The following is a 24,329-nucleotide window of genomic DNA, read 5'->3' on the forward strand; positions in this document are numbered from 1 at the left end:
ATCTTGACAGCTGTGTTTTATAAAAGTGAAGTGGCACTGCAAGTAAAAGGGGAGGGTAAATTACAGAAGGTACTGTACAGACCAAAATGTGACATACAGCATAAGGTGACAGGGAAGAACAGAAGACTGTTGTTTGTTATCCCTGCTTGTCACAGAAAACATGCACAGAAATCACTTCCAGCATATAAATGAAGTTTATGCAACTATAGCAATACGAACAATTATAAAAGTAGTTTTAGAGATGTAGATTATTGCCTCTAATTTAATCTATTTCTTAAAATAAAAAAAATAAAATTACGTTGCTAAGTAACTCTACTATTTTCTGTCTGCTCTAGATTAAACTAAAAGTGAGGATTTTGTCAAATCCTTTAACAATTTCATGCCCCTTTTCTGCTGAATGTTATGGTAAATGTAGATTGCTCAGGTTCCTGGGTCAGCCCCACATCTCAACCCAAGTGCTCTGAGCAGCCGTTTACCAGGAATGGGTCACGTAGAACACTTTCCTCTGGACACTTTGCTGGCATTTCCCTTGATGCCTTGCTGGGCTTAACCTTGTGCATCCAAACTGTGCCCCTTCCCCCATGGACCAGGCACCTGGGCAAGCCAGCCTTGTGTCCAAACAGATCCCGAGCTCCATTGCTGGAGTTGCTGCTACTGATCTGAGAGAGCTTTTGTTCTTTGCTTGTTTGCTGTTTTGTTTTGGTTTTGTGTAATGCTTTCTTATCTAGTCCAGGGCATCATCTTACACCTGTGTACAACAGCTAGTGTATCTAGCTTCCACTTAGAAGGGTGGGGAAAACCTTTTATTTGCAAAGATCCCTTGGAAAAACAGATGAAGGCTCATCTTGTGTTAGCATATTTTTGCTCTTTTTGAACATGTGAAGGATAGATTTCTTATATATCAGCTTTTTATTCTCTCTTTGGTCCCTGTCCTCCCCTCCTTACCAGAGCAAAATATGCATTTACTTCTGGCAATTTGTTTTTCATGGGATCTTTTGCTACATGCCAATGCAGAGGAAGCAGGAATATGATGTTAAATGGTGTCAGGAAAAGGAAAATGGGGCACGTCCTGTGTTGAACATGCACAGGACAGCTTGAGGCTGAGGTGCTCTGTCATGGTAATAGAAAATTACATGAACCACACTGACCATGTATACAAGCTGATTTGGGTTTTTTGGTTAGAAAAGGAGACATCTTGCCTTCTCTGTGGGACAGTCCACACTACCGTGAGGAACATGGTAAAAAACCAGTGGAAAAACAGTGAGAAGGAGGTGACATGCCATTTTCTAATATCCACTTAAAAGCAGATAAGACATCCTTTCTTCAGATTTTCTGAGGGGAAAGGGTCACCCTTTTGTCCTTTCTCCTTCTTTTGCAAACTCTGTTGGATGTAAAAGCAGTTTTACTCTTTAACATTTACACATCTTGACCTCAAAAATAATCGGTGGCATCTTAAAATGACTGTTAATCCTGGGGGCTTAGTGGCAGAGATGTCTGCCATTTGTCAAATGCTTATACAACATTTGAATTGTCAGAAAAGCGTAAGGACCAGTTTAGTAACCTTTTCCTGGCATTGTTTGCTAAATATTTCCTATTTGACCATGCTCAGTATGGACAATATCATCAAGTAACTTAGTTTTCTCAATTACAACCATAACTCATGCTTCAGTACCTTATATTTGGGCTAGTAGTCTTAGTTTAAATCTGTGGTTTAACTTTCCTCTGTACCTTTCACTTGCAGATTCTACATAAGAGCTTACCTTGGCAACTGTGCTTGTAATGTCCAGATTAGTTCCCTAATGCCTTAATAATTTTGAGATCTAAAACACTGCTGTAGAAAAGAGTTAAAACATAGCCTGGGATGAAAGAACTATTTAACAAATGTTATATCCCATTTCCATGGAATACATTAACCAAATATAAGTTGTTCAGGCTTCTAGGTCTCCTATGCAGTTTCACCTCATGATACCAAATCCTCATGAGATGCAAAGTCCTGTGTCTTTTCAGGGGAAAAAATGTGGTAGGATAGTGTATATTTTATTTTCTTTTTACATTTGAAGTACAGTTGAAAATTTAGGAGGATTTAGGTGGATAGGAATATTAACCTCCATGAACCTTTACAACCAAAGTTATGCTAATACCTGAAAGAAATGTGTCTCCTTAGTGCTACAGAAACCCCCCAGCAATATCATGCTCCAAGAACAAAAGTATGGCTTGGAGGTGTTCATACAACAATTCTGTAGAATGTCTTCATGTAGACATCATTGTTTCAGGCTGTGATTGTTTATTCATCCCATAGTGCTTATAAATCTGCACAGTGTCCTGGACTGCTGGTGGTCTCTCAAACCTTAGCAAGATCAGCAGTGGAGCATGGACCCTTTCAGAGCTGCAAGATTTCCTATGAGGTGTTAAAGGGAAAATAAGCATTTCAGTGATGCATTCCTATTTTCTGTGGGTAACCATTGATTCAAAATAAGCACAGACTGACAGGCTCAGTGAAGTCCCCACATCTTGGGATGGGAATGGAGAATGGTAACCTTTAACATTTACTCTTCTTTTCCCCCCCTCTACCTCTCCAGTACCAAGGAAAAGGGAAAAACCCCTCTTTTCTCAGATCTTATTACCTCTTTACAAACTCCAGACTTTGTTTCCTGGCAAATTTAATTGCAATCAGACTCTAATGTCTCTCTTTTTTAATACAAAAAATGGGTACGTGCACAAAGTCGTTCTCCTGTTGCTCTCTTCTCCTGTCTACTTATTAACAGAGCTGTAAAGGGGTTGATCATGTCACATGATGGATGACAAGCCTTTCTGTTCCCTTGGACATAAGTCCATGGTGGAGTAACAGAGGGCTAATGGAAACTCAGGCTTTTAATTTCATCCTTCTGTAGTTAAATATTTAATTAATTGCTGAATGTTTTTGCAGCTGAACATTGAGTCTTTTGTTCCACATGCTACATATGTACTGAGCTTTCACAGGCTCCGTGGTGCATTCTGCTGCTCAGCATCATGCTGAGGTGCTAGTCAAGGGGAGGATGAAAATCTCAGCAATTTACGGTGGAGAAATGGTGGTGTATCTTGCAAATGTAAAAAATTTGATTCCACTAACTTTCTAAGCACTACTTGAAAGTCATTACAGTGATCTGGGGAGAGTGATGCTCAGTTGAGAAGAGACTTAGTTTCTTTCAATCTGTATAGGCAGGTGGTCATGAATAGCTGCAATATTTCTTTTCTCTGGCTATTAGCTTACAGATACTGATATTCACCCAGTTTTACCATTGAGGCTAATGTATTCCAGCTGCTGCTTGCTAGTATGAGCATATTTCTGGCAACTGAGCACTGCATTTGAGTAACTGTAGATGTCACACAGTTGGGCTGCATATGAAACATTAGATTTTTGAAAAAAATGTTGAATTTTGGGTTCAACAAAGCCAGCTGGCTTCAGAGCCTCTGGTTAAGTATTCTTTGCTCCAGCTTCTAACTTCATTCATAGAACAAGCAAACAGTGCTGGAATCTTTCTGTCTCTTACTGCTTTTTTTACTGAAAGAGAATGATGCTAGTAAATGCTGGAGATGTCATCAAAGAACCCAGTTAAGTTCCACCTTCCTAAATATAAAACTTAGTTTTTTTAATACTTATTTGAGTACTGACTCACAGACATTCATCGCAAATTATTTTTGTTTAACATTTCTAAGCATTATTTTGTAATTTAATCAAACTGTAAAATTATTCTTAATGATGATGGCGTTTTTTAAAGACTGAGTTCTTGCTTTGCACTGTGATCTATAGTTAACTTTGAGCAAAAGATCATGAGGAAAAGCTCTCAAGACCACCTAACTGAATTTTGAAAATGTAACTCGTGCAAATAAAATCTGAAACTTAAAAAGATGTGAGGAAGACCCCATCTCTGCAGCAATACTGAAATATTGATTTACACTGATGAATCTTGTCACACTGATTTATATCTGAATTACCACATTATTCTGAAAAAGTTTTAGAACTGCTCTTTTAATCTTGTCTGATAGCAAATAGTTATTTCCCAGATGCCAAAAATAAGAATGAGATAGAAAAATGGTGTTCAAAAATATCCAAGAAAACCAGTTGAAATGGTCTTATAGGCACTCAGGTAAAATCCCTATATTTTAATTTGTGGATTAATTGAATTTTATTAATAAAATAAATACAATGCAATGACTGCTATAGTGGTCCAGCTGGAAAACCAATCAAGAGCACCAAAAATAAAAATACCAATTATGTGCAAACGAGCAAAGGAATTTATGTCAGAATGCTCAGTGGCTGGAGAGTTAATGGCATAGATTGTCTTACAGTGATTCACTATATCTAGCTTGTAGATGACAATTTTTTTCTTGACTTTATAAAGTTAATTTAATATTTTGGGGCATTTTTGGATTTTATGTGTAGATTTAAAATGGAAAAATGCCAGGAGATATCCTTTTTCTCTATCCATGCTGACTTTGACAGACTCCTATCTCCATACTCCTGACATACTAGTCACCAGAGACTCAGTTCTCTACTTTCCATCTACAATTCTTTGGTTTTCTCTATGGCCTTCTTATACAGTCCTTTATTAGGTCTATTTCAAATGGTGCTGCACATCTTGGCTTCTGAGTACGTATGGTTAACCTGCCAGAACAAAGCATTCTAAGAACACTCGCACAAATTTAAAAATAAACTTAAAGGACTCTTGTGTTCCTTGAACTTATCTCAATACCAGTCTAACAGGTATGAATGATTGAAATAAATCGACATCCATTTTTGAAATGAATGTTTCACATACCTTCATTGCAGGCATGTAGTATTCCCAGGCATAAGCATTTAAAATAAATGATGTTGTAAGAGAACATGAGACAAAAATTGCCTTCCATTTTAGGAATCTTTCAAGACTTTTCTTGCTAAATCCAAGATTAGAGGTGAAATCTAGAGTATTTTTGTAATCAGTACCAGAGCTGATGATTAAAAAAAATCCAAATGCTTTGGGTTTATGATAAAATTATGAGCTATCAACTTACAAATACAAGAGTTCATAGAAACTGTGTAAATTTGAAGCTGAGTGTCATTTGGTTATTATCCCATATTATTTATTAACTTTAAGTTCTTTTCTTTCTCAGGCTAGAATCTCTAATGTTTTTTGGCACACGTGAATATTTTCCTGACTGGTCTCTGTCAAATATGATAATGAAAGTAGTTTTCTTTTAGTTTTAAGGGAAAAAAAAAACCTCTTGATTTTTTCTTTCTTCTTTTGTAACTTTTGAACTTTTTGCATTTGAAGTATGTTTTTAAAAGACTTGTGTTTATGTAATGTAAGTGTTCTGACATAACCTGTAGAAACATAGACTCATGGAAACATGTAAGCTGGAAAAGACCTCTAAGATCATTGGCTCCAACCCTTAACTCAGCGCTGCAAAGTTCAGCAGTGTCCCTCAGTGCCACATAATCTACTCATAATATATAAAAAAACCCAAATCAGAATGTACAAAGTTAGCTGTTCACAAATTCAGTCTGTGACTCTGAGCCTGGCCTGCAGTCTGTCTTTCCCTCAGTGTAGGTACTAAGAACTGAGAGCTGTGGGGCTGTTCTTCATTGCCTTCATACTGACCTGGTCAAATTTGTACTGCTGATCTTGATTTAGTTATCAAGTCTTTTGAAATTCCAGAACAGAAACTAGTTTGAGTGCCATGATAGAGGGGAATGTACCTAAATTTTTCACCCTTCAAATCCCTAATTCCAGCCATTTCTTTCAGGTGATCCTTTCATATTCTGCTCTGTTGAATGTCCTCTCCAGCAGTGCCATGTTGCTGTGTCTACTTGATGCTTAACCACACTTTAGAGAAAGACACTTCCGATTTTCATTACTTTCTATGACTGTAATAATGTAATTGCTGCAGCTCAGATCTGTGGGTAGGAAAGGAAGCTTCTGTAGAATGTGACAAATATAACTCAGAATTTTCAGACTTGTGTAATCTTTAAAAAGGTCTTGGAAAGTTAGTGAACCAGTTTAGAACTTCCTCTTGTATCTGTTCAAATTTGAATAACTGCTCCTAAAAGGGATGTCATTTTAACAGAGACGTGTATCTAATCTGATAAAATAAATATAGCAGTGACCAGAATGTGTCCAATGCCCAGAAACCCAAAGAAAGCAGATTAAAAAGGGCTTATGGTTGTTTTTCAAACATTTAGAATTTTCTGTTTAAGAAAAGATGACTTTGTTTTCTTACATCTGTCTTCAATAAAGCCCTAAGATGGCTGCCAAGCAGTAGCTTCATCTTCATCCAGCTGGATACACCTGAGCTTTCTCAGCTTGAGAAAAAATCCTTCTCGGCAAGTCAACCGAAACTGAGCGAAATGTGCATATTTGGAACTATAAATCAAAATGTCCATGTGCAGATGTTCTCAGCCTAGAGGCATAAATGTGAAGGAGCTTGGTTCCAGAAGGATTTTTCAGCAATACCTGAAACTGGTCAGAGATGCTTTACAAATGCCTACTGAAGTATTGACATAGTACTGTAAAATCCCCATGAAGGACTTGCTTATTATGCTGTTCTCATACGTGGTGTGCAGTGAGAAGCTTCAGAGAGAGCAATTCAGTACAGTGCCAATATACAGAAAAACAGCCTTCTCTAACAGAGGATTGGGGTGCAAGAGTCATATGGGATGGGCTTGCTTTTTAAAACAAGGAGAAATATCTCCAAGCCCTTACAGCACCTGTTGGCATCAGAGCGTTTCTGAGGATGAAAAGGGATATTGTCCTGTTTTGCAAATAAGGAAGTTGGGCTGCAAATTAGATGGCATTCCACGCAAGAGCAAATGGGAAATGTGGAGGAGGTTTTGGGTTCTTGCCTTGTCTGACCCCAGGTTGCTGTGGATCCCTGAAAATAGAAAGAGGGAGAAAGGTAGTCTTATGATTTGTGATGTGTTACAGTTTTAGTGCAGTGAAATGTGTCTGCTTTGAAAGGGAAATCTCATCTGTCATTTTTTCCATGGTACACTTTGTACTATGACAGGTCCCAGAGGCTTAAACCAAAGAATATTGTCCCACTACTCTACGATGGCTATTTCACCTTAAGAATCAGATGCTTCCTTCTGTAAATCATAATGCTGTGATTTTAGGGAAAATGTGATGGGGTGGTTGTCATTTTGCATTATTTATCTAAGTTGTCCTGAGTAAGGAGAGTAATTCCTTCTGTATCTGATTTCTGTTTTGGAATGAAGTGGCTCATGTCAGATTCTGTGAGGCAAAGTTTGTGACATGAGCAAATATTGCTGCCATTGGCAAACAAAAGAATCTAAACTTCTTAGACTCACATATTCACACAGACTAGAATTTGAAAAGAATTTTTTTTATTCACCACTTTGCAAAAGCTAACAAACACTTGAATAGAAGATTTGTCCACTGATAATGAAGAAATGCTGAGCTGAAAGTGGACATGGAAATTGGCCATTTCTGGAAAAAAAGGATTTTATTTTGGTTTATATGTAAATCATAGAATAATCTTACTTGTGGTATTGCTTACCAGTTACCTGTGATTAAAAAGAAAAGAAATATAGACAGTAAGAGTTTGTGGTAGGTAAGACACTTAAAAGAATATATTTGGCTTGCAAATATTCTTAAAATAGTTAGGTGTTTCTTGTGACGTATTTCTTGAAACTGTCTCACTTAGCATTTTTTGAGATAGCATGAGACCTTTGAAAGTAATATTTCCAAATATGGATAAGAGACTTCTATGCACTCGAATCATATTTCAACCCAGCCTCCTTGTTTGGGATGTGTGAATTTAGTGCTCAGCTTGTGCATAGTGGGGGGATTACCCAGAAAACTGCAGTTAGCAGAACTGTGAACATGATTTCTGCAGAGCTGAATGCCTCTTGGCTCCTGACAGCCAACATCTTAGTATTTATCAAGTGCAGCTCCCTCTCCCCAACGCCCAAGCAAATGAATTGCCAAACTCAGGGAGCCAGAGCTGAGGCAGCAGGGCAGAGGCACTAACGCAGTTCACATTTCTTGATGAGATCTCACAGGGGAATGCAGGGGCCCTGTCCCACCTGCTGACCTGCTAGAGCAGAAAGGGAAAAATCCCCAAAATGAAGTGTTGGCCAGTCTGACCACTGCTACCTCAGCAGCCAGGAGAACTGAATATAAAAGGCCTCTGAAAAAGCCAGTTACTGTTGGGAGCTGTAGCAGCTGTGTTCTGTTAATGGAATTAAAATGAATTTATATCCTCTTACTCCTACATCATGGGCTTCCTGAGGCACAGAGGGGTTCCATGTATCTGCTAGTATGGGGACAGAGAAATGGAACTGCAGTGCTGGTTTGAAACATGGGCTACTACAAAAATATGTTAGTGTTGAAACAGCTAGCAGAACCTTTCTAGTGGTATTTTTCTTTTTATTTATGGCTCTGTCTTGAAAAATGAAAACGAATTTTCCATATTTCTGAAGTCTCCATTGCTTTGATAGACTTCTCTCATTTAAACCCTGAAATAGCTCAGTTATACTTTATATTGATGTCTGCTTACCTTCTTTGGTTAGAATAAATAATTTTTCACATAGCCATGGGCTGAAATCTTCTTAAATTGAAGGAATGACTGTAAGAATTCTCTATAAATAGCATGTGGGCTTTGGAAAGTAAGCTTTTTTCTGTTATATGGTATGAGGTGACCAAAACTGCAAATTGGCCTCCATTCAGCCTTGATGGAGGTCTATGTAGGAGCTGTATCATCAAAGACAATTGGTATGGATTCTGAACTGAAATTGATTTGTGGCCATATTAGGTATTAACTAAATTCATTGACATAAAATGCAAGTTAATGCTCAGGTGAGGGGGTGGAAAAGGGACTGCATCCAAATCCACAGACATCCCTGCAAAGTTATTCTCTCTCTCATCTAGTGAGTTTAAATTGGATTGTTCTTATGGACAGATTTCCTACTGATACTTAAATGGAAATGTAAACCAAGCTATTTTATTGAGATGAGATATTCATCTGATGATCTTTCCTGATTTCTAGTTTTCATTGCTGCTGCAATGTTTGTTCTTCTTTTTTGAGTAGCTGCTAGCTTGGAATGGTTCTGGGTGAGTAATTATTAAATTGGATTTCTGCCTCTCCTGGTTTGAACATAAATCTCTTAGTGCAGTTCATGGATTGCACTAGCTGCTCACTTCATATCTTGCCAAATGGACTTGTTAGCCTCCAGTCTTACGTAACCTTCCCTCTAGCAGAGCTGATCAGACATCCCAATATAACCTGAACCAAAACAAGCTAAAAGAAAAGAGAAAGTACAGCCAGTGAAGATTTCAGAAAGAAATTTAGGCAGTCAGTCGGGCCTGGGAGTCTTGAATCCAAACTGACGTCTGATGGCTTAAAAACGTGACATGGTGTAGCTTACTGCCTGCCATGCCTCTTACTTTGGGATGATTTGAAACACTTTAAGTTTTTAAAGTGACTTTTTTAAAGCTGACCATTATCCTGTTGAATCAGGAGATGAAACTCTCTAACAGGTGCTGGTTTTATTCTGCAGTTCCCACTATCATCTTGCACCACTGAAATCAAAAAGCAAACTGTGGCTCTTTCCTCTCAACCCTCTGGCACACACAGAATATGCTTCGCCTTATGACCATCATGAAGGAGTGTAAAAGGCTACACTGACAGTGCTCATTGATACATACCTATGGTTCTCCATCTGCATCGGGAAATGCAGCTCTCATTTCTCAAATTTTTGAGAATATTGCAAGTCTTAATTGAGGATTACATAAGATGTCTTGGTATTTTTAACAGCCGTTAGAGGAGTGCAAATGAGCAGTGGTGGAAAAGATGGAGATGAGACACAAATAAGAATTGACTGGTTAATGCTCTTTTCTTTTAGTGATTTTTGAGTACCCCTTCCATGTTGTTTTGAGAAACCTCCCCAAGTGACTAAAGTGAAACTGGTAAACCAGCTTGAATGTAAAGTTTTGTTTAAAAAAGGAGAAGGGGAAGAAAAAAAATCAAAATACAGTATTAAGCATGCATTCTAAATAAGATCAAAAAGCAAGTCTGGAATATGAGATTTTCTTTTGTCTTAATGCGTGCTGGTTTAAAAAAAAAAATTCACATATTGTGCTGGTGTGAGAATCAGGAAGTGAGAGAGACCCAAGTGAAAAACTTAATATAATAGACCAAGCTGTGGTCCGGTAGAAAATGTATATAGCACAAATGAATGCTCAGGAACACAAATTTAGAAAGTTTTCCAAGGTGTTGAGCATTCAGTCTTCCATTTTCCTGATTTCTTTTGAGCACGTCTTTACTAGAAGACGTTATTACAACACAGCTGTGAGAAGCTGAGAGCTGATAAGCTGCTGACACTGATACTGTGATCACGAGGAAGAATTTTTCTTAGCAACATGAGGAATACTTGTAATTCAGCCCAAAGTCTCACAGGTTTAATTATAGGTAGTTTTGATGTTATGCAAGGCATGACTTGACTTGAATATGTTGACTTCAGTGCAACATTTTTTGTTTAAAACGAGACTTTGTAGACAGGACTGAAAGCCAGAAATTTTTATTTCAAGGAGAAATGCAGCAGCTCTTCAGGGTGTAAAATACCCTATAAGTGCTGCTGAGGTGGTGAGTAGGCTTTGTGCTCGTTGCTTGCAGGAGGTTAAATTGCACCAGAGGCATGATGTGTAACACTATCCTAAAGACGTAAGCAGGCTCAGCTTTCTACTGCCATGTTAGACGTGCAGGTATTTTTGGAATAATGTTTCAATTACTAATTTAACTGTCATTAGCAATTGTGTATTTACTGGAGGGTGAAATTGGTTTCATCCTGTGATTCTTGCATATGCCTCAGTTTGTGAGGAATGCTGTCGCTGTGTTCAGGGCTGAGGTTCAGGGCTGAGGTTCAGGACTGAGGTTATCGGGAGGGTGGGCACATCATCAGTGACTGAAGTAGATGCATGTTCTTAGGGAGAAAAGAGCTGTCAGTGTCCTTTTAAAACCAGCCAACCTCTTCTAATGTCTAAACCCAAAAATGTGGTACATCCAGTAACATCAAGTGGATGTGCAATCATTTCCTTTTGAGGAAAAAGAAAGAAAAGCTATTACTGCAGCTTAATATAGATATAGAACACATAGAAGCAGACAGAATATGTTAACTAGATACTAAATCTTAAAATACTTAAATGGTTATGTTATGGAATAAAGGAGTCAACAATAAATACTTCATTTAAATAGCTATGTTTTTGTTTTGCTGGGTAAATGAAATCCTGTATACTTTGGAAGGAAGAGCTTGCAGGGCTCTCGTGAACACCACGATGTGCAGAGCAGCAGCAGGTGTTGCGTTAATTCACTGGCGGCTGCTCTTGGTTCCCTGTTTTCCTCCTTTCAGTAGTGGAATTGTGGAGTCGTGTGCTGCAGTCAGAAATGGTGTGCTGCAGTCAGTGTGCCTCATATTTAAAAATGGAAAACAAAACTGAGAACTGGATTTGGTTTATAATTGTAAATGGGGTTTCATTCCTTGTGGTGAGGGTGTCATGCAAACAGAAGGAAATTACATAGTCTAAGGATTGTCATGACCCATCCGAGGTCTCAGCTGTCTGTTAAGTTCTGTTCCTAGGTATAGGATACTTTCTTACAGCCAGGATTTAAGACTGTTTTTTTACAACCATTGCTTTTTTCAGTGAGCAGCACTATGAGATGGAGAACAAAAATGAGGAAGAATTTAGCAATTACTTGGAGAATCCATTTTCAAAGCAAAACTGGTAGTTCCTAGATTTCAAAGCTAATGCATCTGTTTCTTATAGCATATTGTATTTTATATTCTAAGGACTCTTTCAAGTTTGATTAAAACTAGTTTGACCATTTAAATGGACGTTAAAGTAATAGAGGTGTTTTTGAGTGTGGAATGTTAGATCAAATGTAAATATAGATATCCATAAATAACTTTCTCCAGTGAGAGTTCCCTAGTTAAATACCCAAATGCCTTATTCAAAATGTGAATGTGGCTCTCCATGACTATTTTAAGAAATAACAGGTAAGTTTGCTATTTATACAAACAGTAACCAAGAACTTTTGCTATTGAAGAAAACATGTCGATTAGGATCATATGATTATTTCTTTTTGTTTTTTAAATGTAGAAAGCATAAGTTTCAACTCTCTTTGTGTTCTCTGGACTGTTTGTTCTTTGTTCAGGAAGAGGCTAGAAAAATATAAGCTATAGGTGTTAAGCTTGCTTCCCTTTTCCAGTGTGAATTCCCTCCAGGAATGAGGCCTTCCCACCCCTGCTCCTCAGTAGGACTGTAGTGTGGAGGAGGATAATGTTTTCATTGCTTGCTAGCATCTGACTGTTACATTTTTAATGTAGCCTTTGGAGGCACCCGAAGGAAGAGCTGTTCCTGGGTCTACAGGCCAGGCATATCTGTGGTGTTGAGATCCATGGTAGGGATTGCACTGGAGGGACAGAATTCAAGCATAACACTATTTAAAAGGAAACCATCCCATTATCTAGGCTTTTATCACCTTGTGTGTTTTTGTAATTACATGGTGGTGGTGTCAGGTATTTGAGGGAGGCAAAAAGTGGCTTGCCATAATTGGAATAATATGTGTGGAATCTCACCTCTCCCTCAGTGTTGCATGTCCTGGGACCTAAACAGCTTCAAAGACGTGGGTAATAACCACCTCTGAAATTTGCATAATGTCCTACTTAGGAACTTGATTCTAGGATCCAGGTTAGAAAACTGGCTAGTACAAAATATTTGATAAACTGGCTGTTGAGGAGACACGCTCAAAGCCAAAAATGATGTGGCAATTCAGAAAGAAGAAGGAGACAGCATATGCTTATATGTCTTGGCTTAGTCTTCCAGGTTATTTGAATCCTGCAAGCTGTTTCTACAAGAGGTGTTCTTGTAAGGTTAATTTCAGTCTCTGCAAAGCAGGTGTTTACAGCAGTTTCCTCTTCCAACCTTGTGCCTAACAATAGTGTGATTAAGATCTCACTCTGGGGCAGGCTGACTTTTGGCTGCATGTGTGTGCCTGAACTAGCATGTCTGCAAGCTGCTTTTATTATTCAACAAAAAGAACATATGCAGTTAATCTGAATATGGAAGAAATGTTATGAATGGGTCTTGAATCTGTAAGAAGACTGGTAGACAGAATGGAGCAGATGAGGCAAATAAATAGAAATTGATGGCAGCATTTTTAATTTAAACAATCAGAGCATCAGATGAACTGAATGCAAAGCTTAGCAATACATCCACTGCACTGTAAAAAGAAAATATTTTATGCTGCTTCTGGTTTGTTCAGTTTTTAATATGACTTGTTTTTGTTATGCACAATGCAAAACAGCCTTGGATTTGCTGCCAGGGATGAAACTGAACGTGCTGGAAGTTGTATCTGCACTGCTGGGCAAAGTAGAGCTGTGTTGGATCAGTGAAAAAAGCCCACACGTGGCAAAACACTGCAATTCTACTTTGAAACCAGCAATAGGAAAGTAACGAAGAAAACACAAAACATGTCAGTGGTAGACAAGTGTCTGAGGAGAATAGGGGTGCTGCTATCTCTATCCCTATTCGGTGGTCTAATAAAGGATGTTATCTCTGCCTACAAAGCACAGCCTTGCCTGGGGTGAGTGGGGAAATTATGCACAGCAGAGCATTCTTTCCATGCTGCTCATTGACTCAGGAAGGTGAGGATGGCCTGTGTTTGCAGCTCATGTTTTCTGCAAGATGGCTCTGTAGCTGGAGAGGCGACTTGTGTATTGTGGAATTGATGTGTATTGTGGAATTGATGTGAATTGTGGAATTGATGTGTACTGTATTTGGGGACCTGCTCCTGCAGAGTGGCTGCAGCACACAGGGCAGCACTTCACTCAAGTGGTTCTCACGTGAGAGAATGCACACATGGAGTGACACACACAGGCTGCACGAGGTGCACATATGGAGTGACACACACACAGACTGCATGAGGCTGTGCTGCCATGTATTAGTTCCCACAGACCCTCCTACAGCAAAGAGAGTGCTGGTGTCTGATCACAGCCAGGTGAGTAGTGGACCTTCAGTCACTGTTGTGCATCCAGGTTCTTCATCTGTAGGGCCCTCCAAGTCAGGAGGATGCAGGTCCAGAGTCTCCAACACTGGCTTTCAAAGTAGCCCATAAAATCTTCATCACTGTTTGATCAAATAATGGACACATTTTATTTTCATTCAGGAATTCTGTCTAGCTAGCTACCTTTTTTACACACAGAGTGCAATGATGGATTATATGTATGAAGTACTTGTGGTTTCAGGTTGATGCTCTATGAATTGACAATTCTGGCAAAACCTTTACCTGTTATGAAACTGTTGACTATCACCCTTCATCTGTTTTCAGGAAATTTGGTTCCTAATTGATTGATTAATACACACCTCTGACCACAATCACATAAATCTTAGCAGTATCTCAGGTACAATTTTTTAATTTGCTCTCAAAACAATTGTCATGTGGTTGTTAACTTTTCTGATAACTTACTGTCTTAATAGCAGTTATGCTTCTCAAATGAAGCAGTTTTTCATCTACGAGTTCTTAAATAGACAGATAATTTTATATCAGCCTTCAGTGTGCTTAAATTATTATAACTCTCGTAATTGAAGTCTCAACATCTCATTATCAACGATGATAATTTGGATATATTAATGTTTCATATTAAAAATCATGCTTCCCATTTTTGTGTGGTGTACATGTCCCTGAGAAATTTAAAGTAATATAAAAATTGACGTACCTTTTTTTTTTGTTTTTAAAGAAATCTGCATTAAATGTATTACACTGCTCACCAGAGAAAACTAGAACTGAAATCTGGCTGAGAATTAAGCACTTAAACTTGGCAGCATTACTTCCCAGAATTTCTTTATTGTCTGTGTTTTAAAAGAAAACAAGTAGGTCCTGAAATTGGAATTGTCTTCTTTTAAGATTAAGGTTAGGAAATCAAGTGAGCATAATTTCTGTGTTTTAAGCATTCACTGTTACTCTGCACCCCTTTTCTAACTCTTGAAGGGGAAGGGGAAGGGGAAAAGAAAAGAGAAAAGGAAAGAAAAGAAAAGAAAAGGAAAGAAAAGAAAAGAAAAGAAAAGAAAAGAAAAGAAAAGAAAAGAAAAGAAAAGAAAAGAAAAGAAAAGAAAAGAAAAGAAAAGAAAAGAAAAGAAAAGAAAAGAAAAGAAAAGAAAAGAAAAGAAAAGAAAAGAAAAGAAAAGAAAAGAAAAGAAAAGAAAAGAAAAGTCACTAATTCTGAGGTTTGAAGAGGCTTGAACCTGAATGAGACCTAGCATTTCTGTTCTGTTAATTCCAAGTGAAATCAGACAAAAAGGAAGATGAGTGAAGATAATAGAGAAAGAACAGAAAAACCTGGCTTTCTTGCTAAAAGGCAAGGCTAGCAAGTCTAATTCTATCTAAGGGTATGCTAACAGACATTTTCTAACATTAACCTGGAAAACTGATTGACCTGGTGCGGATAGGAATGTCTGTGTGTGTGTATGTGTGTGTACGTGTGTGTACATGTAATGGGGGCATGAAATTCTATTGCATATTTTGGGAAGTAATAAGTTTTGGGTGTTTTTCTTTCATAAAAATTTCAGAAAATCTTTCAAAAACAGCATTTGCATACCCCTTGTTTCTTTCCATTCTCATATGTGTCCCTTAATGAAAACCTTTTGCACTTTTTTTTTTTTTTTTTTTTTTTTAATAAAGGTGTAGGGTGAATCAATAAGGTACAGAGATGTAATGGTTTCTTCAAGATCTTTCTATTTCTTTTTGGCACCTGGGGGGTGGAGCATTTTCTGGGATCGGTATTTCATTTGATTTGGAGTGTTGAAACTCTGCCTTGTGAGGGATGTGCCTTTCACAGCACTTGTCTGCAGGCAGTGTGAGATAACTCATGCCTGGGAACAGGCTTGTGCAAGGGCTACTTTGGCCTGACCCGCCGCAGGTGCCTGCCCTGCGCTGGAGGCGGTGGAATTTCAGAGTGTACCTATTGTCTTCCTGAACTGGTTTTTCTGGCAGTGGACTGAGCTCCCCGCACTTTGCATGCAGTTGGACAGGAGCTTTGGAAGTTTAGCTTTGGTAATCAGACTGAGGTAACATCAGGTGCAGTCTGTGTGTTTGTCCTTCCCTGTTGCCCTGATCTCAGTACTGTGAGGGAGGGTGGTGGCAAGCCCGTTCTTGTAACAGACTCTTCAATGGCGCGTGAAAGCCTGCGCTAAAGGAAATGGTTAGAAGTTTATAAGTTTATAAGCACATAAAACTACTCGGGCAGACAAAACTTTACTGACAAAAGAGATAGTAAGAGTCTAATTGTAGGGACTTTTTCAATATAGAAGTACAATTTGAAGTATAAAACTCCCAAATAATAATTCCTTTTACAAACTGTACAAATGTGTGCTTCTCATGTTCCAGGGACTCAGGTCTATGAGTCTTCAGATGAAATGTGCCATGAGTTCTTCTTCCTCTTGCATTATGGTATTATGGACATTGAATCTTTGAGTCCTGATTATCACAAATATGCAAATTTCAAAGTGCTTAACATTCTCCAAGTGATTTGTACACCTGATATTTTTTAATCTAAGTAATCTGCGCCAGAGATTATTCCTACTATAAAATAAGAAAGATAACTATGCAAGCTCTCTGGTTCTGTTCCTGCTTCCTGCAGGAGAATGGAAACTTCAGGATATGCAAAAAGTGTAACAACTTCTAGAAACTGAAGAAATCCTTGCTCCTGTTGCAAGGCATAGCTCTTCAACAGTGAGACACAGTGAACTCTGGATGAGTTTCTTCTTCCATAAGAAGAGCAATACAAAGAATACTGAGTAGCCTGGGAAGCAGACAAAGTTTATTGTAGCTTACAAGTGTTATATTTTGCCCCACTCTTATGAAGTACTGCTTGGCAGAATTGTTCACCAAAGTTGTCTGAAAATTACTGATATATTGCAACTTCTTATATAAAATTGGCTTCTGGACTGTCTCTCTCTAGACCCTTTTCTTTCCAGCAGTGAGAAGGCACAGCCATCAAATGTGCCATTTTATAGGAGTGGTGCTCAGCATCACAATTTTCAAGGATCTTCATTTGGGACCTGCTTGCTACAAAGAGCATTATGTTCAGCTGGCAGCTGCTTAGGCTAGCTCAAAACCTGTACCTGTCGGTGGAAGTGCAAGCAACTGAAGACATGCTGGGGTTCAGGCTGTGAATAGTGGTCGATAGTTGCAGGCAAACTTTGGTCCTGGGTCCATCATTCACAAGGTGAATGCAATGATTATGGGGTTAGGGAGGGGCAGGGGTAGTGGAAGAGGCTGAGCAGTGAAGCCAGGACCCAGTTGCACTGGGACAGAGGGTGCATCTCCTTTATTTTTTTTCAAAATTTAGTCCTTTGGTGAGGGGGTGGGAAAGATGTCTGTACCCTTTCAAGTGTTAACATGTAGGTAGTAACACAGAGCGGGTTTACCACTGTATGAATTTTCATCTCAATGACTTTCTGCACTTTGCTTCACTTGGGAGACATTTCATTGACATTCACTTTTGCTTAGTACTAGGCAGGATTATCCCCACAAAAATATCCAGCACAATCACAGAGATGCTTAAGTGTGGTGGTCCACATGCTGGTCTTCTTGCAGGTATAGCTGGTTGTAATTTTAAAACACTTTTTAAGGCCTGCTTTGTGTCTGCCACACCTTTGGACTCTGTGCTGGGTGGTTCAGAGCTGTGCTTCAGGCTTGGACAAGGACGAGACCAGCATCTGTTTGAAGAAGTGGAGCATGTGGGGCTGTTCTGAAAAAGGTTACAGGGAAGCCCAGATGTGTTATCAGAAGTCTGGGGACAGGAGGAATGTTTGTAAATCAGATCTAGGGAAAAAGGGACATTATAACATTACTACCTGCGTGATGACCCTAGTGATTGCTCTGTGTTTGCATCATAGCCTGGCATAGCTGTTATCACGATGATCTAGGCAGCTTTTCAACAGGGAGATATGAGAGTCAGTGTCCCAAAGAGTGAATTTATTCTGCTATAAAGTAGTTGGAACCGTGTTGGGAGATGGCAGTCCATTTGTAAGTGTAAATGTTTGCTAATAGACCATAATGGTAGTCTCTGAACCTCTTCCCCGTCTTCCGCTCCAGGATCTTGAGCCAGCTGGCTGTGATGCCAGTTGAGACACAGATTTCAGAGTGAACCTCCAAGCAGAGACAGTGCATGTTCTTTTCTTAGTTTGGGAACACATTTCTCGTATGCATGCTTCTCTACTTTTTAAAGCTCCTTTGGCATAGACATTATGTATCCAACTGTATCTGAGGTCAAAAGATGGTTATGGAAGGAAATATAAATCGTAATGTATAAATTACTACTGTCCATGAAATTGCAAAATCTTGAAAAATAGAGAAGACACAACAAATGAAATTAGGCTCACTGCACCTGGGCTTTGCTGGAAAACAAATAAAGGCTTAATTAGGGGTTACAAATTGGGATACACGCATGGCTTCAATATAAATCTCCAATCCAACTGACTTGCAAAAGCTCTTTCAAAGTATTTGGTTGTAACTGCACAGAAGCAATAATCAGGGCAATATTTGTGGAGTAATCAAGAAGGTTATACATTTGTCAGATGACAAGCTAATATCCATAGCCTGCCCTAAATACCTAAAAACCTGATAACTCTGCCATGAAGGTAGAGATTACATTGCTCAGCTGTGATTCTGTGGGAGTTAATCTTTTTATTGCTGGTCATTTAAAATTTCAGACAATAAAGCAACGTTTCAGTAACATCACATTACCATTTTGCAGGGCTGTGTGATAATGTTTCAATGGTATTTGCAAATTGTTACTCTTTTTGAAAGCCGAAGATGAAATCTCTGCTGACCATAATATCTCAGTTTTGCCCAAGACCTGTGGATATTTGGCTGCTGGGCTCTGCCCGGGGCTTGTGTCTGTGGTAGCAGATAATCAACTGAGAGGCAGCTAGTTCTTAGTGGTATGTAGTATTACTTTATATTCAGCCTGCTATGAGCAATCCTATGAATTTTTACTGATTTGTATTCACAGTTTTAGCAAGTGTGTGAAAAATATGCAGCCTATAATTATATCTACCTGTGCAAAACAGAAAATTAGAATGATTCATCTCCCTTGGAGAAGTTCTTAAATTAAACATTTGTTTGACAGTTCTTTGAAAAAAGTCACCTTCTCCTATTTTCAAATAATGGGAAACACAGAAATAGTTTTCTTAACCTTTCATTAATCATGAATCGAATATTTCCTTTAATACTAGAAATGCAATTTTTCTCCATTCATAGAGGTTTTTGTTTTCATTAATGGCCCAGTATATATGTGTCTCCTTCTGTTTTCATAGACAAAGTTTGCTTGGAAGTACTGTGAAAGATTTTGTATATTCTTAGTTAAGACTTCCACATAAAGGCTATGTAAATACTGATATGACACACGTGGTCAACTTCTTTTAAATAACTGAGCAGTGACCTGATTGCTTGTCATGCTTGAAAACTGGGAGCAGAGGCTACAAATATGCTTTTCTCTTCTCCCATTTTTTATTGCATCATGTCACGTGCCACGTGTAAGCTTGTGGTCAGAAGTACCTGTATTTGTTTCTTTTATCTTATGGAGTGGTCACAGTCTTGCTGTGCTTCAGGCTCTGTGTGTCCCATCCTGCTGAGTGTGGGAACACAGGGCTTTGGGCGGGCGATCCCTGTGGAAGCTGCAAAGCTGGGTGGGACTCTGTGCGTGGGGGCCGTTCCTGCTTCGGGGACAGCCGGATGTGGGATGGGGATGCCCACATCCCTCTGGGTGAGGGAACCACATGCTCCTGGCCCCTGCTGCCATCAGCCCTCTACAGAGGCTGCACATCCTAGGGAAACTGGCCGTGAAGGTAGCAGGCTGTGAGGTGTAGGGAGGAGATGAAGTCTTCTGCATTAGCCTTCTCACTGATTCTAGGCTTCCTTTGATTTCTCCAAATTTTAATGAAGCAGTGGTTCAGAGCCTGTGCCAAAATGATGGTGGACTTTGTGTTAAACAGGGTTGGATGCCATGACTGACAGTCAAATTCAGTTCATTCCCAAGCTGAATACAAATATGTCTTTTTCTACTTCCACTCTTTCTCAGGCCACAAGGGGTTGTGGTGGTATGTTAGTCCTCCCTCCTCTTGCTACTTCTTGCTGCTCTGTCCCTTTCCTCCCCTCTGAGCTGTAACCAGGGTTAGAGGTGTTCAGAGGACTGTTTGTAAGGGGATGTGGCAGAAGGGTGTTTGCTGGCTGAAATTCTGCAGGGCTGAGCAGAACATAAGCTCAGTGGCAGTGGTTCTCTGCAGCATTGGTAATTCAGCTGACAACATCTTACCAAACCCCATGTGGTCTCCTCTTCAGGAGCCAGAATCAGTTTTTCCTTTGCACTCTGTTGATTCCCTCAGTGATGAATACTGGGCTTTGGGTAATCAACCCTTTCTCTTTTCTGTTATAGAGCTCCAACATGGGAGGCAAACTGAGCAAGAAGAAGAAGGGATACAGTGTCAATGATGAAAAAGCTAAAGACAAAGACAAGAAGGCTGAAGGAGCAGCAACTGAGGAAGAGGAGACTCCAAAGGAGGCTGAGGATGCCCAGAAAGCCACAGAGACCACAGAAGTGAAGGAGAACAACAAAGAGGAGAAGGGAGAAAAGGATACTCAGGTCACTGCCAATAAGACGGAAGAAAAAGAAGGGGAGAAGGAGAAAACAGTGACCCAGGAAGAAACCCAGAAAACAGAACCTGAGAAGTCAGAGGCTGTTGTCGATGCAAAAGTAGAGCCACAGAAGAACACCGAACAGGCCCCCAAGCAAGAGGAGCCGACTGCTGCCTCTGCTCCTGCTGCCAGTAGCGAAGCACCCAAACCCTCTGAGCCTAGCACCGATGCAAAAGCTTCCCAGCCTTCAGAAGCCACAGCTCCCAGTAAAGCAGATGACAAGAGCAAAGAGGAAGGGGAAGCCAAAAAGACTGAGGCTCCCGCAACGCCTGCAGCCCAAGAAACTAAAAGTGAAGCGGCCCCAGCTTCAGACTCAAAACCTAGCAGCAACGAGGCTGCGCCTTCTTCCAAGGAGCCCGCGGCAGCAGCAGCACCTAGCTCGACTGCTAAGGCCTCGGACCCTGCAGCCCCTCCAGAGGAAGCGAAACCTTCTGAAGCTCCAGCCACTAATTCGGATCAAACCATAGCAGTGCAAGATTAAATTGGACAGCCTGTTGAAACAACCACTTAAAACAACCTGTGTCTTTTTTTTATTTTTTCAGCTATACTAACTCGTTTCAGATCTGAAATAGCAAATATGTATTGCCCAGAAAAGAAGGAGAAAACACACACAAAAAAAAGAGAAAAAATGAAAAGGATGTCCCATCAAGTTGGGAGGGAGGGAGGGGGGAGAATCCAAATAGTATTTTTGTGGGGAAATATCTAATATACTTTCTGCCAACTTGACACAAGTCCTGGATTAAAATAAATAAATAAATAAATGGATGTCTGAAAGTACAGCACATCTTTTGTATCTGAACTGCTGTAAATGCACTCCACCAGTGTATCAAAATCTTCTTTTTGTTCTGTAATGGGGTTTGGGAGTGATGCGTTTGATTCTGCCCACTAGGTTTGTGCCAAGGCAATCAGATCTTTATGAAAGCAGTATTTTCTGTGGTGTTTTTTTTTTTTATTTACAGCCTTTCTTATTTTGATATTTTTTTTATGCAGTGGATGAATGCCAACTTTCAGACAAAACCCACTTAGCTGTCCACATATTTCTCAATGCCAATCCTCCAATTCTTCCTCTCCAAATATTTTTTGGGAGTAAAAAGCATTCTCATCCTACTTAGCCTACCTAGATTTCTCATGACGAGTTAATGCATGTCCGTGGTTGGGTGCACCTGTAGTTCTGTTTATTGGTCAGTGGAAATGAAAAAGTCTGCGTTCATTGCAGTTCCAGTTTCTCTTCCATTCTGTGTCACAGACACCAACACACACTCATTGGAAAACAAATGAAAAAACAAAATGTACAATGGATGCATTGAAATTATATGTAATTGTATAAATGGTGCAACAGTAATAAAAGTTAAATAATTTAAAAAATATATAAGTGTAAAGACTGATTAAATCTTCACTTTCACCCCTTAGAACTAGGCAAAGGAGATTCTCACACTTAGAGAAGAAGTATTACATCTGGGGCTGTTTGCTTTCCTACAAATAGTCACTCTACAACAGCCACAAGTATTCCTAGGTGAGGTTGGAAGAAGTGGACAAGCACATCTCATATAAGTTTTATCCCAGTCAAAGTAGAAATGGCTTTTGCCTGCCTTAACATGTGAAAAATAATGCTCTCTTGCTATTTTGAAGCAAGACAAAGGCATGCAAACTACATTTTAATTGGGACTAAGACAGTGGATTTGATAAACTGATCTTTTAAAATGAGGCAATTAAATTTAATCCTAGTCCTATTAAAATATTTCTACTGCTGATACACTCTGTGCTTTTCCTCATTACTATTGTGTAGGAGATAAACCATCGCTGGCACAAAAGCCAGTCCTGTGGATTTCAAATATGGATAACCTTGTGTAGCTGAGTAGAGTTTAGCCCAGTATAAACCTTTTTCACTACTTTTACCTATTTGTTTTATTTTTGTTCAACAGAATAGCTGAGTAATTGCACTTTGGTGCAGTTGTGTCATTGGTGGATATGGACAATGATTTCAGTGCAGAGCCCAGGATTCACAAAACCAGTTAAAGTAGCATATTTGGCCTACCTATTAGTAAACTTCTAGGCAGAGCAGAAGTTCTGAAAGAAGTGGGCAATGGTAAATAGAAACACAGCTGGTACACATACCAAAGGGATGAGCAGGCTTGTATTTAGTAAATAAGGAAAATGGTGTTTTAAAATGGTATAAATTATTTCAAATACTTTCTCTCCATGCAGTGAGGATGATTCACTCTACAGACTTGCATAATACTAATTCTAAATTTTTTTCAGAAATCAAACAAACTTCCTATACCATGCTGGCAATACTGTTACGCAGCTGTGCGCCTGGGAGAAGCTTACTGGAAAAGGCAGGAATATTTCACTTGGGTTTAGATCAGGTCATTCACCTCCATGAATCTTGCACCACCATGAAGCTTTTGCATCCTTAATGTGAAGCTGAATGCAGTCTTACTTTAATTCTTTGATGTAATTAAAAATACCCCTGTGCTCCACAGCTGTATCCAAACCCAGCAGCCTCTGCAGCTGAGGACAGCAAAGTCTTAACACACTTGCTGAGGTTCTCACAACCTTCTTGCTGATGGCAGTGTTGTCCCAACAGTGTCAATACTGCAAAGAAATGCTGTGCCCCACATGGCTGGAAATCAATAGCAAATGGTCAAAGAGATATGCGCTTGTGTTTGGGAAACTGAGAGTCAGCACAGCCAAAGATAAGTGTGCTTAGAGGTCTTCAGTAGTCTCAAAATATAAAAAAGGAATGTTGCCGTATGATGTTTTAAATACTTTTATTAATAGAGAGGCCTGCACAAGTGTTTTTTTTTCATAGTTCCTAAGTTTCTCAGTGTATAACTGGTTAAAGGCATTCTGGCCAAGGCCGCTGCTCCAAAATGCAGCTATACCTACATACAAAAGAAAAGAAATAATCTCTGTTGAAAGAGCTTATGAACTAAACATGTATAGTTAATAGAAATGTAACGCATGTTGCTTGCCTAAAGAGCCATGAGAAGAGGTGAGAGCCTAGAGGCTTATTTTTCTTCAGTCCAGTGTCTCATCTCCAAGGTACTCTTTTTTTCTGCATTATAATCACTCCTTAATGACAGTAAAAGTATGCTGAGAGAACAGAGCTAACAGGCATGTTAATGCTCTGAGCATAAGCACATTGCAGATAACCTCAAAGGACCCCACCCTTTTGTGAAAGTGTGCCAAAGGAATACAGAAATTCAACCTTGGGAAAGAACCTTTGCTATTGTTTAGAGTCCCCACAGAGTCATGTTTGCAAGGTCTCCCTTGTTTTGCCCTGGAAACTGTCAAGAATCTGTTGCTTTCCCTTCAGCAATCGGAAGGTCAGTGCCATTGACTTTGCTCATACTTTGCTTGCACTTGCACAGAAAAGAGAAGCTCAGATGTCTTTGAATGTACAGCTCCTCTCCTCTCCTCTCCTCTCCTCTCCTCTCCTCTCCTCTCCTCTCCTCTCCTCTCCTCTCCTCTCCTCTCCTCTCCTCTCCTCTCCTCTCCTCTCCTCTCCTCTCCTCTCCTCTCCTCTCCTCTCCTCTCCTCTCCTCTCCTCTCCTCTCCTCTCCTCTCCTCTCCTCTCCTCTCCTCTCCTCTCCTCT

General features: G+C 39.5%; 1 protein-coding gene across 3 annotated transcripts in view; it reads left to right on the forward strand.

Moving 5' to 3' along the window:
- The window catches only part of BASP1 (brain abundant membrane attached signal protein 1), a 50,598-nt gene extending 28,496 nt beyond the window's left edge, over positions 1-22,102 (forward strand). For all 3 annotated transcript variants that reach the window (XM_063400367.1, XM_063400387.1, XM_063400377.1), the window contains exon 2: positions 20,471-22,102. In XM_063400367.1, the coding sequence (XP_063256437.1) occupies positions 20,480-21,211 (732 nt within the window). In that variant the 5' untranslated portion in view covers positions 20,471-20,479 and the 3' untranslated portion in view covers positions 21,212-22,102. The remainder of the gene's footprint in view (positions 1-20,470) is intronic.
- The last annotated feature ends 2,227 nt before the right edge of the window (positions 22,103-24,329 follow it).

Source organism: Prinia subflava, chromosome 1, assembly GCF_021018805.1.
Source record: "Prinia subflava isolate CZ2003 ecotype Zambia chromosome 1, Cam_Psub_1.2, whole genome shotgun sequence".
In the NCBI taxonomy this organism is placed as follows: Eukaryota; Metazoa; Chordata; class Aves; order Passeriformes; family Cisticolidae; genus Prinia; species Prinia subflava.